The following is a 17,192-nucleotide window of genomic DNA, read 5'->3' as shown; positions in this document are numbered from 1 at the left end:
TGGGGAGAGGGGAGGGCACGTGTGCGGGGGAGGGGGCGGGGCGGGCGGCCCACGCCTCACGGGTGCCCCCGTGGGTGCCACGGGGCGGGCGGACAGCCCGCAGGAGACGCTTGGGGACGGAGCGGGTGCGGGGCAGGGGAAAAAGCTAGAGCTCGTCTTCCTGCTGCCAACCGAGCCGAAAAAACCTCACCGCAGCTGGGTGCCGACAGCCTGCTGTAGGGGTCAGGGGACGCGGGTCGAAGCGCTCACCGAGGGCCGGCCCGACGCCCCTCCTGCCACCGCTGAGGTGCCCCCACACGCCATGGGCCCCCACGGCCGCCCTGTCTCCCCCGTGCCCTGAGGGGAAGTGCTAGGCTTTCCTCAGAGGTAACTTAAAGAGATCTTTTACCTTCTGGGCTGTTCTTGTTCTTTTCTGGTCACAAACTAACCCAGCTGCTGATCTCAGGGTTTTTTGGTTTTGGTTTTTCTTCTTCTTCCCCTGCAGCAAAGTCAGAGCTGGAAGCACTTCCTTGGATTAATTGAAACTTCACCTTGTTATCCTCTCAGAAGAAATATTCAAACAGGAGAAGAAAATAAAACTATCGCATTCAAAGTAGTTATCTAAAACCTTTGCCCAGGACTCTTCTCAAAGCTGTTTGCTGTTCTGCTTCTCTCAGCCTACCCCACGTCATCTTCCTACCCACCTGCTATCCCTCTCCCCATACTCGGCTCCCTTGGTCGCGGCTGCATTGCCACCACTGCTGTGGCTTCCTCCTCTGCACCTGTGCTTGGCTCTCCAAATTGGCTAACGCCACAGAAAATTCACACAAGGGATCACACCTCCCCCCTGTCCAGTCACCTGATCTGCCTGCTAGTGGGGTCAATACCTGAGGAAGCAAAATGAAAGGCCTCCCCAGTCATCTGGCTACACACAGCTGGGGGCAAGAACTGCCACTTGTCAGCTCCCAGAACAGATTCCTTGAACCACAGGATTTTATTTGCTTCCATCATTATAACTTAACATGCATAGCTACAAAAGTTATGAGGACCATAAGATTACTCAGCCTTCTGTAAAACTCAGCTAGACATTTTGCTCCTGTGCCATGTGGCATTGGTGATTTGCTGCTTGCTGCCTATCTGCCAGGTTGAGCAAAATTTCCTTTCATTTGTTCTCAGGCCATTGCTCCTCAGCAGCTTCATGTCCTTTCTTGTTTGCAGGTTTATTAGCATGTAGAAAAAAAGAAAAATAAAGACAATAATTGCCATTTTGCCATACCTTAGCTTGAAGCAAAACTTGAAACAGAAAGCATCAGCTCCACTAGCAATCAATACTAGCATCCATCTCAGCCATTTTGCAAGGAACTGCTTAGCTCTTAAAGCAGAGTGAGAGTGGCTAGAGTGAAATGGGCCAAAGCAATGACTGCAGAGTTGCAACGGGGAAGCGAACAGAAACGTACAGCCCCTCTGCATTGCCAACATGCGGCTTGGGCACAGGTAATGAGAGCATATGGCCTGGCAGAATGAGGCAATAGCTGGGTATCGCCCTGCCGATGTGGTTCATTGCTGCATGCTAAGCAGAGCAGCAAGGAAGGAATAACACCTTGGAGGTCCCATGGCACAGCTAGCCAAGGGGCCGCGGTTCCCACCAGCTCCAGGCTGCCCAGAGGGTCTGATGGGGGGCCGCAGTCCTCTCCGGAAGCCCCATCAGCAGTCCCTGGAGTTGTGCCACTGGGGCTCAACTGCTGTTTCTAGGGGGTTGGCTGGGGTGGAAGGAGTTATGTCAACTCATTTACTCAAAGTGATACACAGGGAGTCAACAAGGGAACCTCGATTTCTCTTCTCCCAAAATTGCATAAGAAAAATAACCTGGAACATTTTGACTGAAGTACTCCAGGTTTTCTCAGGGTTTCTTTTGCTCTCAAAAAGAACTCACCTTATTTTGTTTTCACAGAAAATTTTCAGCTTCTGGAAACAAGCCCAAAGTTTATTCCCTGGATTTTTACTGCTATCTTTCCTTCCCCCAATCTTCCTTCCCATTTTTTCTCTGTCCCTTCACTGTATGAGAAAAAGACAAGGTTAAAAGTATTCGAAAGTAAAGAAAAACCTCAAAACTTCCAAACTTTCCTCCTTTTTTCCAACATGGAAAATATAAGCGGTGTAAAATAGGTATCTTACTTGCTCCCTACTCTCTCAGCAAAGACACCACTTTTTCAGTGGAAAAAGAACAGGAAGTTTAAAGAAGGAAGAATAGAGGAAAAATTCCTAACCTTCAGCTGTAAAACTTTCTTTTTTTTAAGTTACCAAACCAAAATAACCTTGCAATTTATGTTAACACTTAACAATGATTTATTTCATTTCAAAGCTGTGTGTGTTTGTTTCTAGCTTGCCAATCAGATATGAAGAGCGTTATGAAAAAGGCTATGTTCTGCGTAGGATGAAACCACTTTTTCAGATATAATCATTCTCTTACCAGAAAGGTTTGACCAGTTTGAATGATTGCTATGATTGGTCTTATTATGAGTGCTTCCACATAAATAATAGTACAAGGAAATAATTATAAAATCTTTCAATATCATAACAGCCAGTGCAAATCCGTCAGAGTGGTGCCACCTGCACATGTGTGACCTGGACTGAATGGATGAAAGTTACAGCGTCGACATGCGGTGTGATGGCCGCCCTCTCTAGATCCAAATCTGGCTTAAACACCTCCTGAACATATCCCAGTGAGTAAACATTTTATATGAACGCATTAAGTCATGCAGTAGCATTGGACAAAACAGGAACCTGAGACAATGATTTAGCCAGTAGGGTCCATATATTGGGGTTAACGATTCAATAGAAAATCAAAGCCATAAGGAATCCATTTAAAATTTGGGTCTGATCTTGGATACAATAATGCAATTTGCATTAAATTAAATGCTAATTGAGTAGATGTAAGCAGGCCCTTAAGATTTACATTCAACTTGACTACAGAAGAGCCCAAGCAAATGCAATGGGAGGAATGTGCGTTCTGAGAATCTCACCTTTACGTGGAGACTGCAGGCTTCAGGGCAGTGCTCACTGCTCCTCAGGGCCTTTTCTACTGAATTCCCAGGAATGCAGATCCAGGATCCCTTACTAGTTCACTCCTTTGGTGATAACATTTGTGCTTGGTTACTTGGCCACTCAGAACTGCCTTCAGCGTGCATGGGTTTCCTCATACAGCCTCTTTAAAAGAAACCTCACCTCCATACAACACAGCTGATAGAGAACCCAGTACAAAAGCCAAGATAGGAAGACCTGCAGAAGCCTTAGCACTAACTGTAGCCATCTCTGCAAAATTTAGCAGTTAGCGGACAGGTTGCTGTCTAGAGCCTCTGGCAGGGAACTTCCACTACCCAGAGCATACTATAGCAGTCTATGCACTTGACACAGTGCAGGCTGAAGCACACAGCTACTGGAAATAAGACATTTATGGCTGAAGGATTCATTTATGGAATAACTTTCAACGGGATATCAGATTAATGCTTAGTCTGAGAGGCATCATGTTGTACAGCGCAATACCTTTCCATTATGGGCATAATGTTGGTTTTAAAATATTTTGCACTCAGCTACGTGGGGAGAAAATTAGAAAAGTCACTTAAGTCTGCTACAAATGGGGGTCAGTGTGGAAGCAAGCAATGGATCGAGTAGAGTTATAGAAAAACCTACCCAGTACTTTTATTAAATTTAGAAGCATACAGGTCAATTTGAATCAGTCCATGCCTTTTAGACATACCTGGGTCACAGTGGGCTTAACATAGTATTGTTCCCATTATGAACGGTGTCACAGATGTGCCCAGAAACTCTGTGAATGATTCCATGTCCCATTTTGGAAAGAGCTGTACAAACATTCAAGAAGATGGAGTCCCTGCCCAGAGGAAATTATTGCAATTAAAGCATGATGCAAGTAGTGGGTATGACAAATAAATGGAGAACAGGGCACAGCAGTGACAGGAAAGTGTGGGTGGATAAACTAGTTATGATGCACAGCTAGCATGAATAAACAAACAAAATACAGAAGTGAGAGCAATAAGAATATTCAACGCTCACTACGTGGAATGAATAACCCACTAATACAAAAGAGCAATTGGTCCCTCCAGGACAACGTTGCATCTCATTTCTATGGTGCTAAGTAGTAATATATTAAAACAGTCTTCCCTAGCACCTGTATGCCCATGTGTACAACCTTTATCTTACTCCTACAGGGTATGTCTCCAACAGGCCTTTTCCCCTCATAAAAGATACCTCCTGAGCAGCACTGCTCATGAAAATTGCAACCCTTCTGTTGCCCCTTGGCACGGTTCTAAAATTCTGATCAAACCAGCAGTGTTCTTGGCCATTTCAGGAGGTGGGGGAGTGCTCAACAGGCCCAGTATTTGTCTGGAGTCCTGCCCGGATTCCAACTTGTACCATAGAGCTCTCCTGGCACTTCACATTGGCATTCCATATTTTCACCATGTGCACTCAGTGATGTTTCTAACATGTAAAGTGCTCCAGGGCCTACGCTCACCTTTGCTTCTATTTTAATGCACATCTGAGGAGGTTTCTGGGAGAGTGATCGCAGAGACATGACCTGCATTGACTTTAATCCATAGATAATATGCAACTTTGTGTCTCCACCACACTTTGCTATGCTAGAGAACCACTCACCTGTAGACTCTCAGGAACCTTGGTGAAGGTGAGAGCTAGCTCAGACTCCGTTCAGCTACCTCCACAGCACAGGTGTTAGGGTCAGAATGGGCAGCAGAAAGAAAAACTGGCAAAAACTGAGGTTATGTCTACTTTAAAAGCAAGAGGTGTGCTTACCAGTGCATGTAAACCTGCCTCAATCAGCTTTAAACTAGACTTTACAGCGCAGTCTGTACAAACTTGTCTGAATATCGAGCTAATGTGTCAGGGTCTGAAGAAAGAATGACTGCAGTGCTGCTGTCAGTAACTACTTTAGAGCTGCTCAGCTGCATTTGCATGTACTTCCACCCATTTCCAACTGCAGCATAGACACAACCAGTGTCAGAACCGCTGCAGGAAGTCGTACAGCCACCACCTCTGGAAAGCAAAAGGAAACAGTTATGGCCTAGCTCCTAGTGAGAAAAGCATGGGAATTCATACACAGTCGTTCATATACCATTGTCACCTGGGGATGCTCTCTGTTGGGCACTTTGAGGCCTCCTGGAAGCTGAAATGAGTACAGAGGGCAGCAACCCCATTATTATGCTGCTTTGAGGCTGAAAGCAGGTAACTTTAGAACTCTGGATCAAAAGAGCAGTGTGAAGGCATACACCCAAATTTATGTGCAAAGAAAGATGTGAATACTCTGAACTCTGGCACCACATTTTGCTCTCAGTCCAAAAAATCTTGTGTTTTTTAAACCTTCATGTTTAAAATGCATCTTTTTTCTTTAATTTGAAAGAACTGCCTGAATTCTTGCTCCCTTTGAAAGTCATGCGACTTACACAAGTAATTTCAGCATACATAGGATTTCATTCTTATGGTTTGTGAAAGGGGGTTTAAGTCCGACTATTTTAACCAAAAATTTCTAAAAACTTAGGCAGATTCAATCTAAACTGACTACTTTGTATGCATGAGTTCTTTGTTCTCCAGTCCTCTGAGGGCTCACTAAACAAAGCTTACCTTCACTTTGGGAGGTCCAGTACAGATATGTTTTCATATCTTCCTTGCTGTAAACATGCACCAAGAATTTCATGCCCTGTTTGCATTTTGAAGTACTTTGGTATAAAAACCATACAATAAGAGAGCAAGTTTGCCACAGCCTGGACTTTCAAGACGCCACTCATACCAACTAAGGGTTCTTCTACCCTAAATAGAAGATTTCATCTTATCACTTAAAAATACCACATTTTCACATGCATGATAGGATATCACAATCAACTTTACAAGTAGGGAAAATTTAAATTTGTAATGAGTCTGGCTTGCTGCTGTGTGTCATGACAAAAAAAAAAAGGAAAACTAATATTAAAAATGTAGTATATCAGACAAATGCCATTTTTATGAAAGTATTAATCATGGAAAATTACGAACAAATCTACTTGATTTCTCCTATGCTTTTTAAAGAGATAAAATTGTATGTAGTACTTAGTAAAATATATCCCTTATTAAAAACAAACAAACAAACTCAAGTCCTATCCTTTAGTAAGTAGCAGTACAGTCTCCAACTTGCAAAACTGATGCAGATGTATTGGGTCCTACTCCTGCAATCAACTTGGCGCTTGTCTAACTTTACATGTACATAATAAAGCAATTACTTATTCAAAACTTTTAAGATTGTGGCCTTATTAAACATGAATTGGTTGGCACTGACCACACAAAATCCTGGTTCTGCTGAAGTTAACACGTATTTACTATGTGTTTTCTAGGGTAAAACCTGGTTCCAGAGTTTGGATTTTTTTCTTCTTTTAGTTAATATGGCATCTATTGCAATTTCATGGCTGTATCAAACACACAAATAAATTAAGCACTATTACAAAATATTAAGCAGCTGATCTTTTAAAATTAAGCAATTATTTATACAGTTTCACAATCTGAAAGGAATTCTAATTAGCATTGAAATTTCCTATCAACCAGAAAATGTTACTTTTGTGATGCAAAATTTCACTGTTTTTTGCCAAAGAGGTACTACTGTCAATGCAAATATACAGATTAAAATGCTGTCTTTTTCATGCTGAATGTTATCTTTATTTTCCAGTGAAAAATGACAACAGTTTGTGACACAGTAAAAAAAGAAAAATATTCATTTAGTTTTTATATTTTTTTCATTCCTGTTCTATACCTTCATTTTGTAACACAGTCTGTAAGTTAAAAAAAATTGAAACTACTGAAATAACTTGGATAACACTGTGTAAGGTTCAAAGACAAACTATTAAAACAGGTATTTCATTCTGTGGAAGGGTGCCTAGTGTGATAAATGGAAGCATTGCAATTAAACAGTTTACAGGACAGAAGCCAAAGGTACTACTGACAGCTTAGCTAAAAGTCTGCTGGAACAATGAGTTTAGGGACTATTTACATTTTCACTAGATGTAGTCATCCTGGGAAAAATCTATATACATTTTCTGCACAATAGTAGCTCCATTAGTGAAAATACTATCAGGGCTAAATAGTAAATAAGATGCGGGTGTTTTTATTACCCAGTTTCATCTAACCCTCCTCTGCCACTGCTAAATTGTATTCACAGTGAACAGCTAAGGTTCTCAATTTCTTCCTTTTCAAGGGAGCTCTCCCTCCCCTCCCCATGGTCTAGAAATTTGTATGGGACTGAAAGTCAGGAGATTTGGATTCTCATTTTGCCTCTATGTTTGCCATTCCACAACCTACCATCATGAGGGCTACTTTACTTCACTTCTCATTTCAGCAGAAGAAAGATACTGCTGACATTTCCTCCTCTTGCTAGGGCACTGAAGACCAATTGTGAGTAAATCCATAGCATTTCAGGTGTACTTGGTATGTAAGAACCAAACAAACAATGTAAACTGACATTCTCCAAGAAGGGGTTGCATATACCTCAATCCTGGGATGTGTTCTTCCTCCGTCCTAGTGCAGATGAAAGACACATAGGTGCAAGGCCACCCTTACAATCTTTTCCTACTGAGGCGTTGCTGGAATGCAGCACCAGAGCTCCGTATCTGCACTGTGTAGGGAGAACACTCACCAGTAGCTTTCTAGTCCTCCTCTGCTTCCTCTGCAGAAGCATTACAAAACGAAGGTAATCTGGGCTCAAGATTAAGGCTAGAGTCTCTGTCCCCAGGGATTCAGAACTTAAAATCAAGTAAAAAGCAAGACAGACTACTGCTTACAGGTAGGAAGAAGAACTGATATTCAAACCACAAGGGACTGCTGCTATTTCTTTCTGTAGAAAAGAAGTTATTTTCTTAAGTGTATACTTATAGAAATGAAAAATCTGACAAAGAAATCTCGCTCAGTTCTTGCTTGCAAAACATTACGGTCCTTTGATGAAGCATACATCCAAACTACTAAGTATCATCTTTTTAAAGGTTAAAAAAAATTGCTGCTCTGCATGACGACTGCAGAAAGGTAAAGCACTCCTGGACTCATCAGTCCTTTTCATAGCTAGACCGCCGGAAAATCACAGCCAAAGAGTTCTACCCGAAGGGCAATACCATGATACCATGTTCTTGGAACAATGCGGATAAACCTGGACATGATAGGTGGGTTAAAGAAATGCTTGACATGCCCATTGCTGTCTTCATTACCCAAGAAAACCTGAAAAAAAACACAAACACGCCATTAGTTAAAATGCAACATTTTAAAAAGGCTGCTTTCTCTTTTTAAAATGGTTCCAAACCATGGCATTAGCCATCCAGGGTAGATGGACTGGCTTATTTCTGATTTTAAATAGAATCCAGTCTCCTCCTAAATTGCTGAGTCAAGGCTAGTTCAGACCAGCAATATCAGAGTCTGAAGGAATTAAACAGCCTCTGCCTCCATCCACATCAAAAAACTGTCATTCTAACTTGAATGGAACACAAAAACAAATCTCCCTGATCTTACCCCTACTGACAGCCTTTGCAGGTCAGGTTGGTATAGGGTGACATAGGTAGCAGTATTGTGCAAAGTATTGTGTCTGCTCTGTGGGTATCTAGAGCTCTCCAGCTCTGTTACAGCAAAACTGTCCACTAATATGAATTTCATTTACACACACATATATACACATACACACATACGTATATGTATATAAAGGCTGAAAAGAGATCCTGGGAAATCCTTTGTGCATCCAAGTTAAATGTCCTCCTTTACAAGCTAGTGTCAGTTCCTTTTATCACAAAGCTGACTGCATTCTCTACAAGTTTGGAGCACTTTTATTACTGTATATTACTATGATCAAAATCAGATGGATGTCATGCAGTTATCTGTAGTAAAAACTCCAGCTACCTCGCATTTTAAAGTCCCATGAGAATGTCTTTTTGGTCGGGTTCTGCTTTTGGGTCTTGAGTGCGCTCAGAATCTACAACCAAGCAACGATAGAACTGTCTGAGTTGAGCACAATACCTTTGCCACTGAGCTTGAACCATCTGTATATGATTTCCACTCGGAGCCTTGGTCGCTGTACAGGATAACATAGGATTTCACAAAGTTTTCAGAAGACATGGACTTGGCCCCCTGGGTAGCAACAGCAGTTATCTTCTTAATTGTGAGGAGATCAATTTGCAGCCATTGTTGGTTGTTGTTTGACTACAATTGATAAAGGGTGGCATATTAGCAAACATGTCGGTGTCTTTATTTGCATAAGTGAAAATTCCTGTTGAAAGATGGTTAAGACTGCATCAAAACAAAGTCAAAAAGCGCAGAAGAGTAAGGCTGAGGCATAAACCACCAGCCATCCCGGTGGCCCACACAATTAACTTCTTCACTGCAGATGGTGTATTTGGTCTCCTCTTAAAATTTTCACTTTCATTTCCAATACATAATGAAAAATAACATAAATTTATCTCCAGGGTTGTAATGCAATACATAGTAATCATACTGAATGCTTATATAAAACAGTCGCTTCCAGGAAGTCTCAAAGTGCATTGTGAAGAAACACAGCTCCATTTTGCTGGCACAGGAGCTCACATGCCTTGTTGAATGTCACCCAGCGGAACAGTATCAGAATCTGCAGCCTCAGATACTATCCATTAAGTTGCACTGCCTATAAACCAGCCCAGGAAAGGTTTCTTTAATCCCTTGGAGCCAAATATTCAACTTGTATTCATCTCCTGAAATTAAAAGGGCTATTTTTGCAGGGAAGTACTACAGGGTCTGGCCCACAGGACACCATCCAGCTCTCCAAATGTGATTTCACTGCTGTTGCCAAAAGTCCAGCAAGTCTTCCAGTGGCAAGGAGTTGAATGGGCTTCTCCACAAAGGATGACTAAAGAGCCATAAAGCAACCCCATCATGCTTGGTACAGGACATGGCGTGCAGGAAGCACCTGAACACATAGGCAGCACAAATTTATTAACAGCTGCCTTGTCCTTATCCCTCTTTATTTCTCAATTGTTACCTTGGCTCGCCAGGCATTAATCTTTCCTGTCAGACCGAGACGAGCAAGGAAAGGCTCCCACACTTTAAACCAAGTTGTCTTAGCGGAAGAGGCTGTTATCTGGGTATTCTTGATCTCTCCATTTTCCATTCCAAGTGGCAAAGAGCAGCCTGTTAAGAGAACCATCATGTATCTCCAGTTCATCTGAGTAACCACAGCCTAAGCAGCAGCCCTGGGATTGAGAACACCCACAATTTTAGTTTCATTTAATGGCTGGCATGCTCAGCAATCAAACTCAAGCCAGTCCCCTTAGTATCTTCATTTCCCAAGTCTTACATTAAAATTAGGTCCTCCTTCAGTGGGACATTACATGTGTTGCTTAGTTTTAGTAAAGCATGACAGATAAAATCTAATAGGTCAAAGGACTGGAAGGTAAAAAGAGGCTAAGAATGAGACAAAATAAATATGCATCCAGGAAGTGGAACTTTCTCTTCCCAGATAGTACTAAAAATACATTTAGCAACATAGTCAAATGAAATGCTTAGGCATGCAATTGTTCAGGTAAGGTTCTCTAAAGTAGCTGGGTTGTTCCAACCCTGCTCCTTTGGAGACAATAAATCTCAAATCAATCTCAACCAGTGCTTTGGGAGTTGGGGGAAGAAGGGGCACAATGTGAGATGCTGCAATGAAGCCCAACTTTCAGAGCGCTGAAGAAATCTGAAAACATATCTCCCATCACATTCTCCCAAATCACCACTTGATTCTTTTTTCATAGCTCAAAAGCAATCAGAGAAAGTATTAGTTGAAAAAGTAGTCAGGAAGGAAGCACCAGCCTACAATTCATTCTTACCATCTACTTCACAGCCCAGGAGCTCCATGCGAAGCGTAGGCCTGTTGTAGGCCTGTGTTGGGTAGACTCTGATATACCTAGCAATGATAGGTGGATCAATAATGTTCTCTTTTATCCCATAGGCATTGGAATTACCTTCAAAAACCTATATAAAAAAATATAGCCACATATAGTTAATTTAAAGCAACACCAACTGGATACTGAAAACTCTGCTCTATTCTGAAGGTAGTCTTTGTTTATGCCATTAGCCCCATCTACTGCGATGGAGCAGCCCATGCTGCACAACAGCTTAGAATATTTGATGGTTACATCTTAGCATATCTAGAATCACCTGAAGACCTCAGTTCAAGTAAGTGACCCATTGCTACGCACTATATGAATGTATAGGAAGACATTAATAAAAAGGCAGAAAGGAGAGAGAAGTGACAATGGGTTTCTGATTTGGGATTTCTACCACAGAAACCTCAGGGTAAATGGAACTGAGCTATAATTGGTAGGGGTGGCATGTTTGGGTATAAAATGAGCCTCTCAGAGTAACCACACTTACTACACAGGCCTTCAGTAGGCAATTCAGATGGTTTAAAATTCAACTATTGTGACAGGAAAAAGGGAGGGAAAGGAAGAAGGATCTGGTTCTAAATAAGGCAGGGCCTAATTTTTAGTTCAGCTTCTTGCTTGCTTCAAAAAACTGAAATGGGCTTAGGAAATAAAAGTGGGGAGAGATGCTTGTTAGAAAGCCAGCCTCTAGGGTCAAGGTCACAGGGCCGATCTAAACCCTAGTCTAGGAAGTTCCTCACCTTACAGTTTGTCTTCTGATCTGAATTTGATTAGATTGTTAGAAGTCCTTTGGAGACTCAAGCTGCATTATTAAGTCTCTGAAGGCCATTAATTTGTCTATTATCTCTTAAGGTAAAACAAAACTGTCACATCACTGCATCATCCCAGGAGGCTACCAAAATTGCAAGTTGCAATCCCTATGGCATGCACAGACCTTTTGTGCAGCAGAGCTGTCTCCTCTGAAGCTGAGCCACTTCCGTCTGTCTTGGGTGTACGCAATAAAGAACTTCTGGACATACAAGGACCTTAAAAGCTGCTTGGCTCCCTGTGTCTGTATCCCAGTTATTAGTACATCTCTTTGAAAGTCCACCTAGGAACAGCAAACAGAGTGTTTATAAAACCAAAACCATACAGAGAAATCAGTTTCATCCTTTGGTATCTACACAACAGCTTCGAGCTCTGCATTTTGGCACCCACAACACTAACACTCTCAGAAGGAATATAAGCAGCAGATGCTAGAGTCCAAATAAACGCTGTCTGTCTCTCTCATTTCATTTTTGTATTTACTTGTGTGTGCATTTACTATCAGAAGCCATTTTACAGTGTTCATCACAGCGCTACAAAGACGCCTCAAAAATATCTGTGTCCCTTTGCTAGGCAGAACCACTATCCCCAAATTACAGAGGGGAAAAAGGACTATCAACAAATTCAAGGTTCACATTTTCATCAGCTGCCTTTAGTTTTGGGTATCTAGCCTGAGAAACAGGACATGACATTCTGAGGTGCTGAGAAGCCACAATTCCTGCTGAGTCAGATCAAAGCACTTAGCACTTAAAAACAAAATAGTAAGATGTTCCTATCACCAGCAGAACTCATTCTTAGGGATATGCCCTGTACATCTCTGCACACTTTCCTGCAGTAGCCTCAGCTACTCACTACCATGTCCTCTATGAAATTCTCTCTCCTCCCAGCATCATTTCCAATTTCACATCAGATGCCCTCAATCTTCTCCCCCTCCTTCCAGTGTCCACCAACTATCTGCTGAGTGAGAGGAAGCACAATATTGTGACCAATTCCAAGCCACACACATCATGACAGGCCAGCCAGTATTCGTCAACAGTCCAGTTAGCAAGTCAGCCAAATGTAACAGCTACCCACTGAACTTAAGTTGCAATGCTACTTTGAGTCTTTCTCCTCTCCCAACTGCCAGTTTTCATGAGATTTGTAGGAAATTAACTGTCTTTGAAACATCTTCCTTAAATTTAGTTGCAATTTGTTATATGCTGCAAAGGTAATTGTGACGGAAGAAAAAGGTGGAGGAAGTGAGGTGACTGAAAGATACACTGCTTGAAACTGTAATCATAAAAGCTTCCTTTCCCTATGAAGCCAGGTTATGCTGTGTCACGTTGGACACAGCAATCCATCCCCTCCAATCCATCTGAAGCAATGCTTGAGAGTATTATCTACTTCAAATGATCACATACCAAACTTACACTAACATGCACTGTTAGAGAGAGAAAAGTAGTAGCAGAAGGAATGACTCCGTTTGCCTACAAAATGATTACAGCCTAGATTGTAAGGGGAAGTGGTCAGCCACTGGGCCTCAGTACTGATAGAGACTGGGTTACTCCAAGGGAGGGGACAGTTTACAGTATCAGAAGTCAAACTTACTGCATCTCTGGTTTTCCTCAGCAGTCTTCCTGGCAAGAGCAAGAAAGATTTGACGTTTGAACACAAGGTGCAAGAAAATCACAAGACAGGATTGTATGGCCATTGCCCAGGCTCAACAATGGTCAAGCACGTGTTGTACTAAACATACCTGGATCCAAGGCAGTCGATCATCTTCCATTTCAGTGCTCCAAGCATTATATGTTCCAGAATTGTTTAATCTGGCTAATTTGGGTTCCCAAAAGTCTAGGCAGAAAACATGAATAACACAAGGTTGTAAATAAGAGCGCTGAAAAAAAAGGAGGCTCTAACTGAGGTTGAACACTTCAGTTCTTTTCAGATCTGTTTTGGGAAAAAAAAAAAAAAAAAAAAACCTAGAGACTCCAAACCTATCATATGGGATAATAGGGACGTGGTCAGCAATTGAAAGTCAACTGCTACCTTGCAAAATTTTCTAGTCAGAAGAATGACTTTAAAAATAACAGTATTTTATTTAATGTACTGTTTAATGATTTGGAACCAGACTCTGGAGTTTTCTAAACAAGTTTTAGCTGCAAGCAGGATCAGACACAAAATGTGGTCTGCATTAACAGCAGAGAACTTCTCTCTGCGTAAGGAGGCTTCCATCTTAACAACGCATGTTGAAAATGTTTGACAACACAGCTTTCAAGCCTTCATAACACTGTGGGAGGAGATGAAGAAAGAAAGTTAGATCTACAGCTAAATTAGGTTTCCAGAATAAGTCATTTGTTTTATTATTTCAAGGGGAAGGATGTGTGTTTCTGCACGTGTGTGTAAACTGTACACCTTTATTTGCTACTGCCCATGCAGAATTCTATCAATTTATCTATCAAACGATCCCACTCTTATACTAGGAGTAAACTCAGTAAATCAAAGACTGACATTGCTCTGGAAGCCAGTTCTGCAAACCTCTCACAACAGATATACTTTGCACTTTCATGGCTCATAGCACATATTTGGGCATGTCAGACCTCGAAAACCTTTTGAACACTCGGTGTTGATTTTCAAGAAGGGAACCCAAAGGGCAAAATGATAGAGCTAGATTTGTTCCAGCAAAGCCACTGATAGAGAACTCACTGGCTCTCAGGCTTGTGCTACCGCCAGAGGACCTGTGACACTGTCAGAATACAATGAGGAGGGCTTCCTAGTACAGCTCAGATTCTGTGCCTGCAGAACTGGAGGGCTTTTGAATCAGTTTTTGATTCACTGCTGAACTGATCTTGTAAGATGTATCACGAGATGCCAAAAGAATCTGGAATTGCAATACTTTGCCGAGTATATTCAGGAGCATGCCTGGACCTTCACAAGTGTTAACTCACCTATATGATGTGAAGCGTTGATTTGCGAATCAAGTACAACTCCACCTGCCAGCCCCATTGGAATCCTGCATTCTAGAGACAGCACAGTAATTTTGTTATTAAAGAAAAGGAAGGTTACTCCAATAGGTATTCTGGTGGAAAGCTCTAAGATAACCCTACTCAGAACAACGCTTAATAATACTGTAACATAACCACTCTTTTTCCAGAGAAGGCCAAATTAATCTCTGCAATTCCTCTCAACAGCTTAATCCACTGGTCACTCTAAGAAAAACAACTAGTTTACAGGTAGTATGCTAAAGACTGAATGTTTTTTACTCTAGACTAAATTTGTAGTAATCATTCCACTTCCTCCTTGGAAACACATAGAAGTTTCTTGACGTTAATATGCTTAAGATTTTTGCTGAGCAACCTCCCAAATTTATTTTTGGTGAACCTGAAAGGGAAGAAATTACTTTATAGCTAGAGTCTCCCAGCGACAGATACCTTAGTTCAGTACCTTTTTCTACAACCACATAGGATGCCTGCATTCCTGCTTGCTGATACTCCCCCACTTCGGTGTCTAAAAGCCACCAGCCGGGTCTCTGTGGCTTCATTTCAATTGTTCGAAATGAGCCTTGAAAAAATAGAAGAAAGAAACATATCAGAAGTTTTAGTGTTACAATAAAGTTTATGCTAGTGAGGCTGGATGTTAAACCAAAGACCATCCTATGGCGTGACCCAGAAAGATGAAATAACCTGCAACATATTTCAGAGAAAACAATAGCCACCACCGTCTCAACCTTTTTCTTAACAAACAAGTTCCAGCTGGAGACAGAGACTGGAATCAAAACCTAACCAGATACAAATCTAACCTTTGCTGCTGCCGCAAACTATACAGCCTTGGATGCACGTAACAGTAGATGTCTGCACACTGATTGCAGTGCTGAGTAGCTATGTAATGAACAGTACTACTAAGTTCATTACATACGGTGGTGACATTAATTCTGAGGAGCTGATTATGCCTCTTGCTCCTGCACCTCCGACGTGCTGCTCAAGAAGCCTAAAGGACGGATGTAAAGAAGCCAAAAGTAGATGAAGGAGAGTTAACTCCATCGATGTCATCAGACATGTGGCCCCTCCCCTCATTTCCTGCATGCCTCAGGAGTGACAAGGATTGAGCAGGAAGCAGATATGGTTTAGGCTGCTGTTTGCTGCACTTTTTAGAAAGCAAAATATATGCTTTGCTGCTTGTCTTATATTCCCAGTTACTGCAGACATGATCATTATGGGTCTCCTTTAAACAAAACATGGGGATATAACAGTGAAAAACATTACTCTAAAAGGCTTAAATAGCAAATAAACCAACCTAACATTCACTAAAATAAAATCCTATTATTCTAAGCCAATCTCAATATTTTGGCTCACTTTCTTCCTTTTTTATACTTATAGGTGGCATTTCAGACTTCATAGTACTGCTATTGCAGACTCAGGATGCTGACAGTGATGGGCAAAGAACCACACCCTGTGGCCTAATGAGTGCTTTTAGTCTGTTTTGTTTCTCCCTGGACATAAAAATCCTCCTAGGATTGTTATTTGTTCTTTCTGTTGTGTCACACTATAAAAACAAGTCTTCGCCATACTAAGCCAGAAATCAATAGTCTTTTCCAGCAAATATCAGTGAGACTTCAGTGGTACTCAAGCCTGGGGAGGCATGAAAATGATGGCTGCACTACTGTACTTTTATCAGTTCCTGAAGAATTGGTGGCAGGCACTGTCCTGCTCATTCTTTTTTCTAACACTGATCTTCACTGTTGAGCACTTTACAAAGCAAAACTCAGTATTACTTTGCAGATAGAAATACAGAGACACAATAAAGGACAGAAACCTGCCCGTATTCACACAACTGGTGAGTGGCAAGGAAAGTGCAGAACAGAAGTTAGTGCTATAGACTATACTGCCATTCATCTTCCATTTACATCCCTTTCCATTTGAGAGGAGGATATTTGTCCAAGCACCTAGTTTTTATCCCTAACTTTACCCAGTATCTCCTATTTTAGAGGGCAACAATGTCCTCTTCATTTCCCCTCTCCCATAGTATTAAGTAAGGTGCAAAGAGCCGAGTTTCCTTCTGACCATCATATGCAAAATTAACTATCACTGTTCTCAAACACTTCTTCACTGTGCCCAAAGCCAATTTCTGTTCAACCTTGCACTGATATAATGATGACAGACTATAATGGTCACCCAATAAAATGATTTCCAATCTGATACTTACCTGGAAGGAGGGTGTATGTACCAAGCTGATGCTTTGGCTCTCCTTGTTCTATGAAAGTCTGTCCATGAAAATGAACAACATGAATGTCTTTTGGCCCTCCCATATTCAGCAAATGCCAACGGACCAGTTCACCTTCATACATTCTCAAGCCTTGCAAATTGTGGGTCACCCCGTTAATGGCTGGAAAAAAAAATGTTATCAAGGATAACCGTTCACAAACAGCTCTTTTAAAGTGCTGGAATGCAGTTATTAAAATGAGCCAAATATTTAATAAAGTAAGGTATTTGGGAAAAAAACAGCGTTTTT

General features: G+C 41.6%; 1 protein-coding gene and 1 long non-coding RNA gene across 2 annotated transcripts in view; one reads left to right on the top strand and one right to left on the bottom strand.

Moving 5' to 3' along the window:
* The first annotated feature begins 32 nt into the window (after positions 1–32).
* LOC138069116 (uncharacterized) lies at positions 33–12,172 on the top strand. The gene is made up of 3 exons (XR_011143927.1): positions 33–366; positions 2,561–2,702; positions 11,757–12,172. It is a non-coding gene; the product is annotated as an uncharacterized lncRNA (long non-coding RNA).
* The window catches only part of F5 (coagulation factor V), a 38,568-nt gene continuing 29,309 nt past the window's right edge, over positions 7,934–17,192 (bottom strand). The window contains exons 17-25 of the mRNA XM_068959544.1: positions 16,887–17,066; positions 15,129–15,245; positions 14,633–14,704; positions 13,444–13,538; positions 11,839–11,994; positions 10,848–10,992; positions 10,019–10,167; positions 9,025–9,207; positions 7,934–8,238 (exon numbers count right to left, since the gene is read on the bottom strand). Of these exons, the coding sequence (XP_068815645.1) occupies positions 8,086–8,238; positions 9,025–9,207; positions 10,019–10,167; positions 10,848–10,992; positions 11,839–11,994; positions 13,444–13,538; positions 14,633–14,704; positions 15,129–15,245; positions 16,887–17,066 (1,250 nt within the window). The 3' untranslated portion in view covers positions 7,934–8,085. The remainder of the gene's footprint in view (positions 8,239–9,024; positions 9,208–10,018; positions 10,168–10,847; positions 10,993–11,838; positions 11,995–13,443; positions 13,539–14,632; positions 14,705–15,128; positions 15,246–16,886; positions 17,067–17,192) is intronic.

This window comes from Struthio camelus, chromosome 1, assembly GCF_040807025.1.
Source record: "Struthio camelus isolate bStrCam1 chromosome 1, bStrCam1.hap1, whole genome shotgun sequence".
In the NCBI taxonomy this organism is placed as follows: domain Eukaryota; kingdom Metazoa; phylum Chordata; class Aves; order Struthioniformes; family Struthionidae; genus Struthio; species Struthio camelus.
Note: the sequence above shows the minus strand (reverse complement) of the source record. Positions and strands in the feature narration are given on the sequence as shown.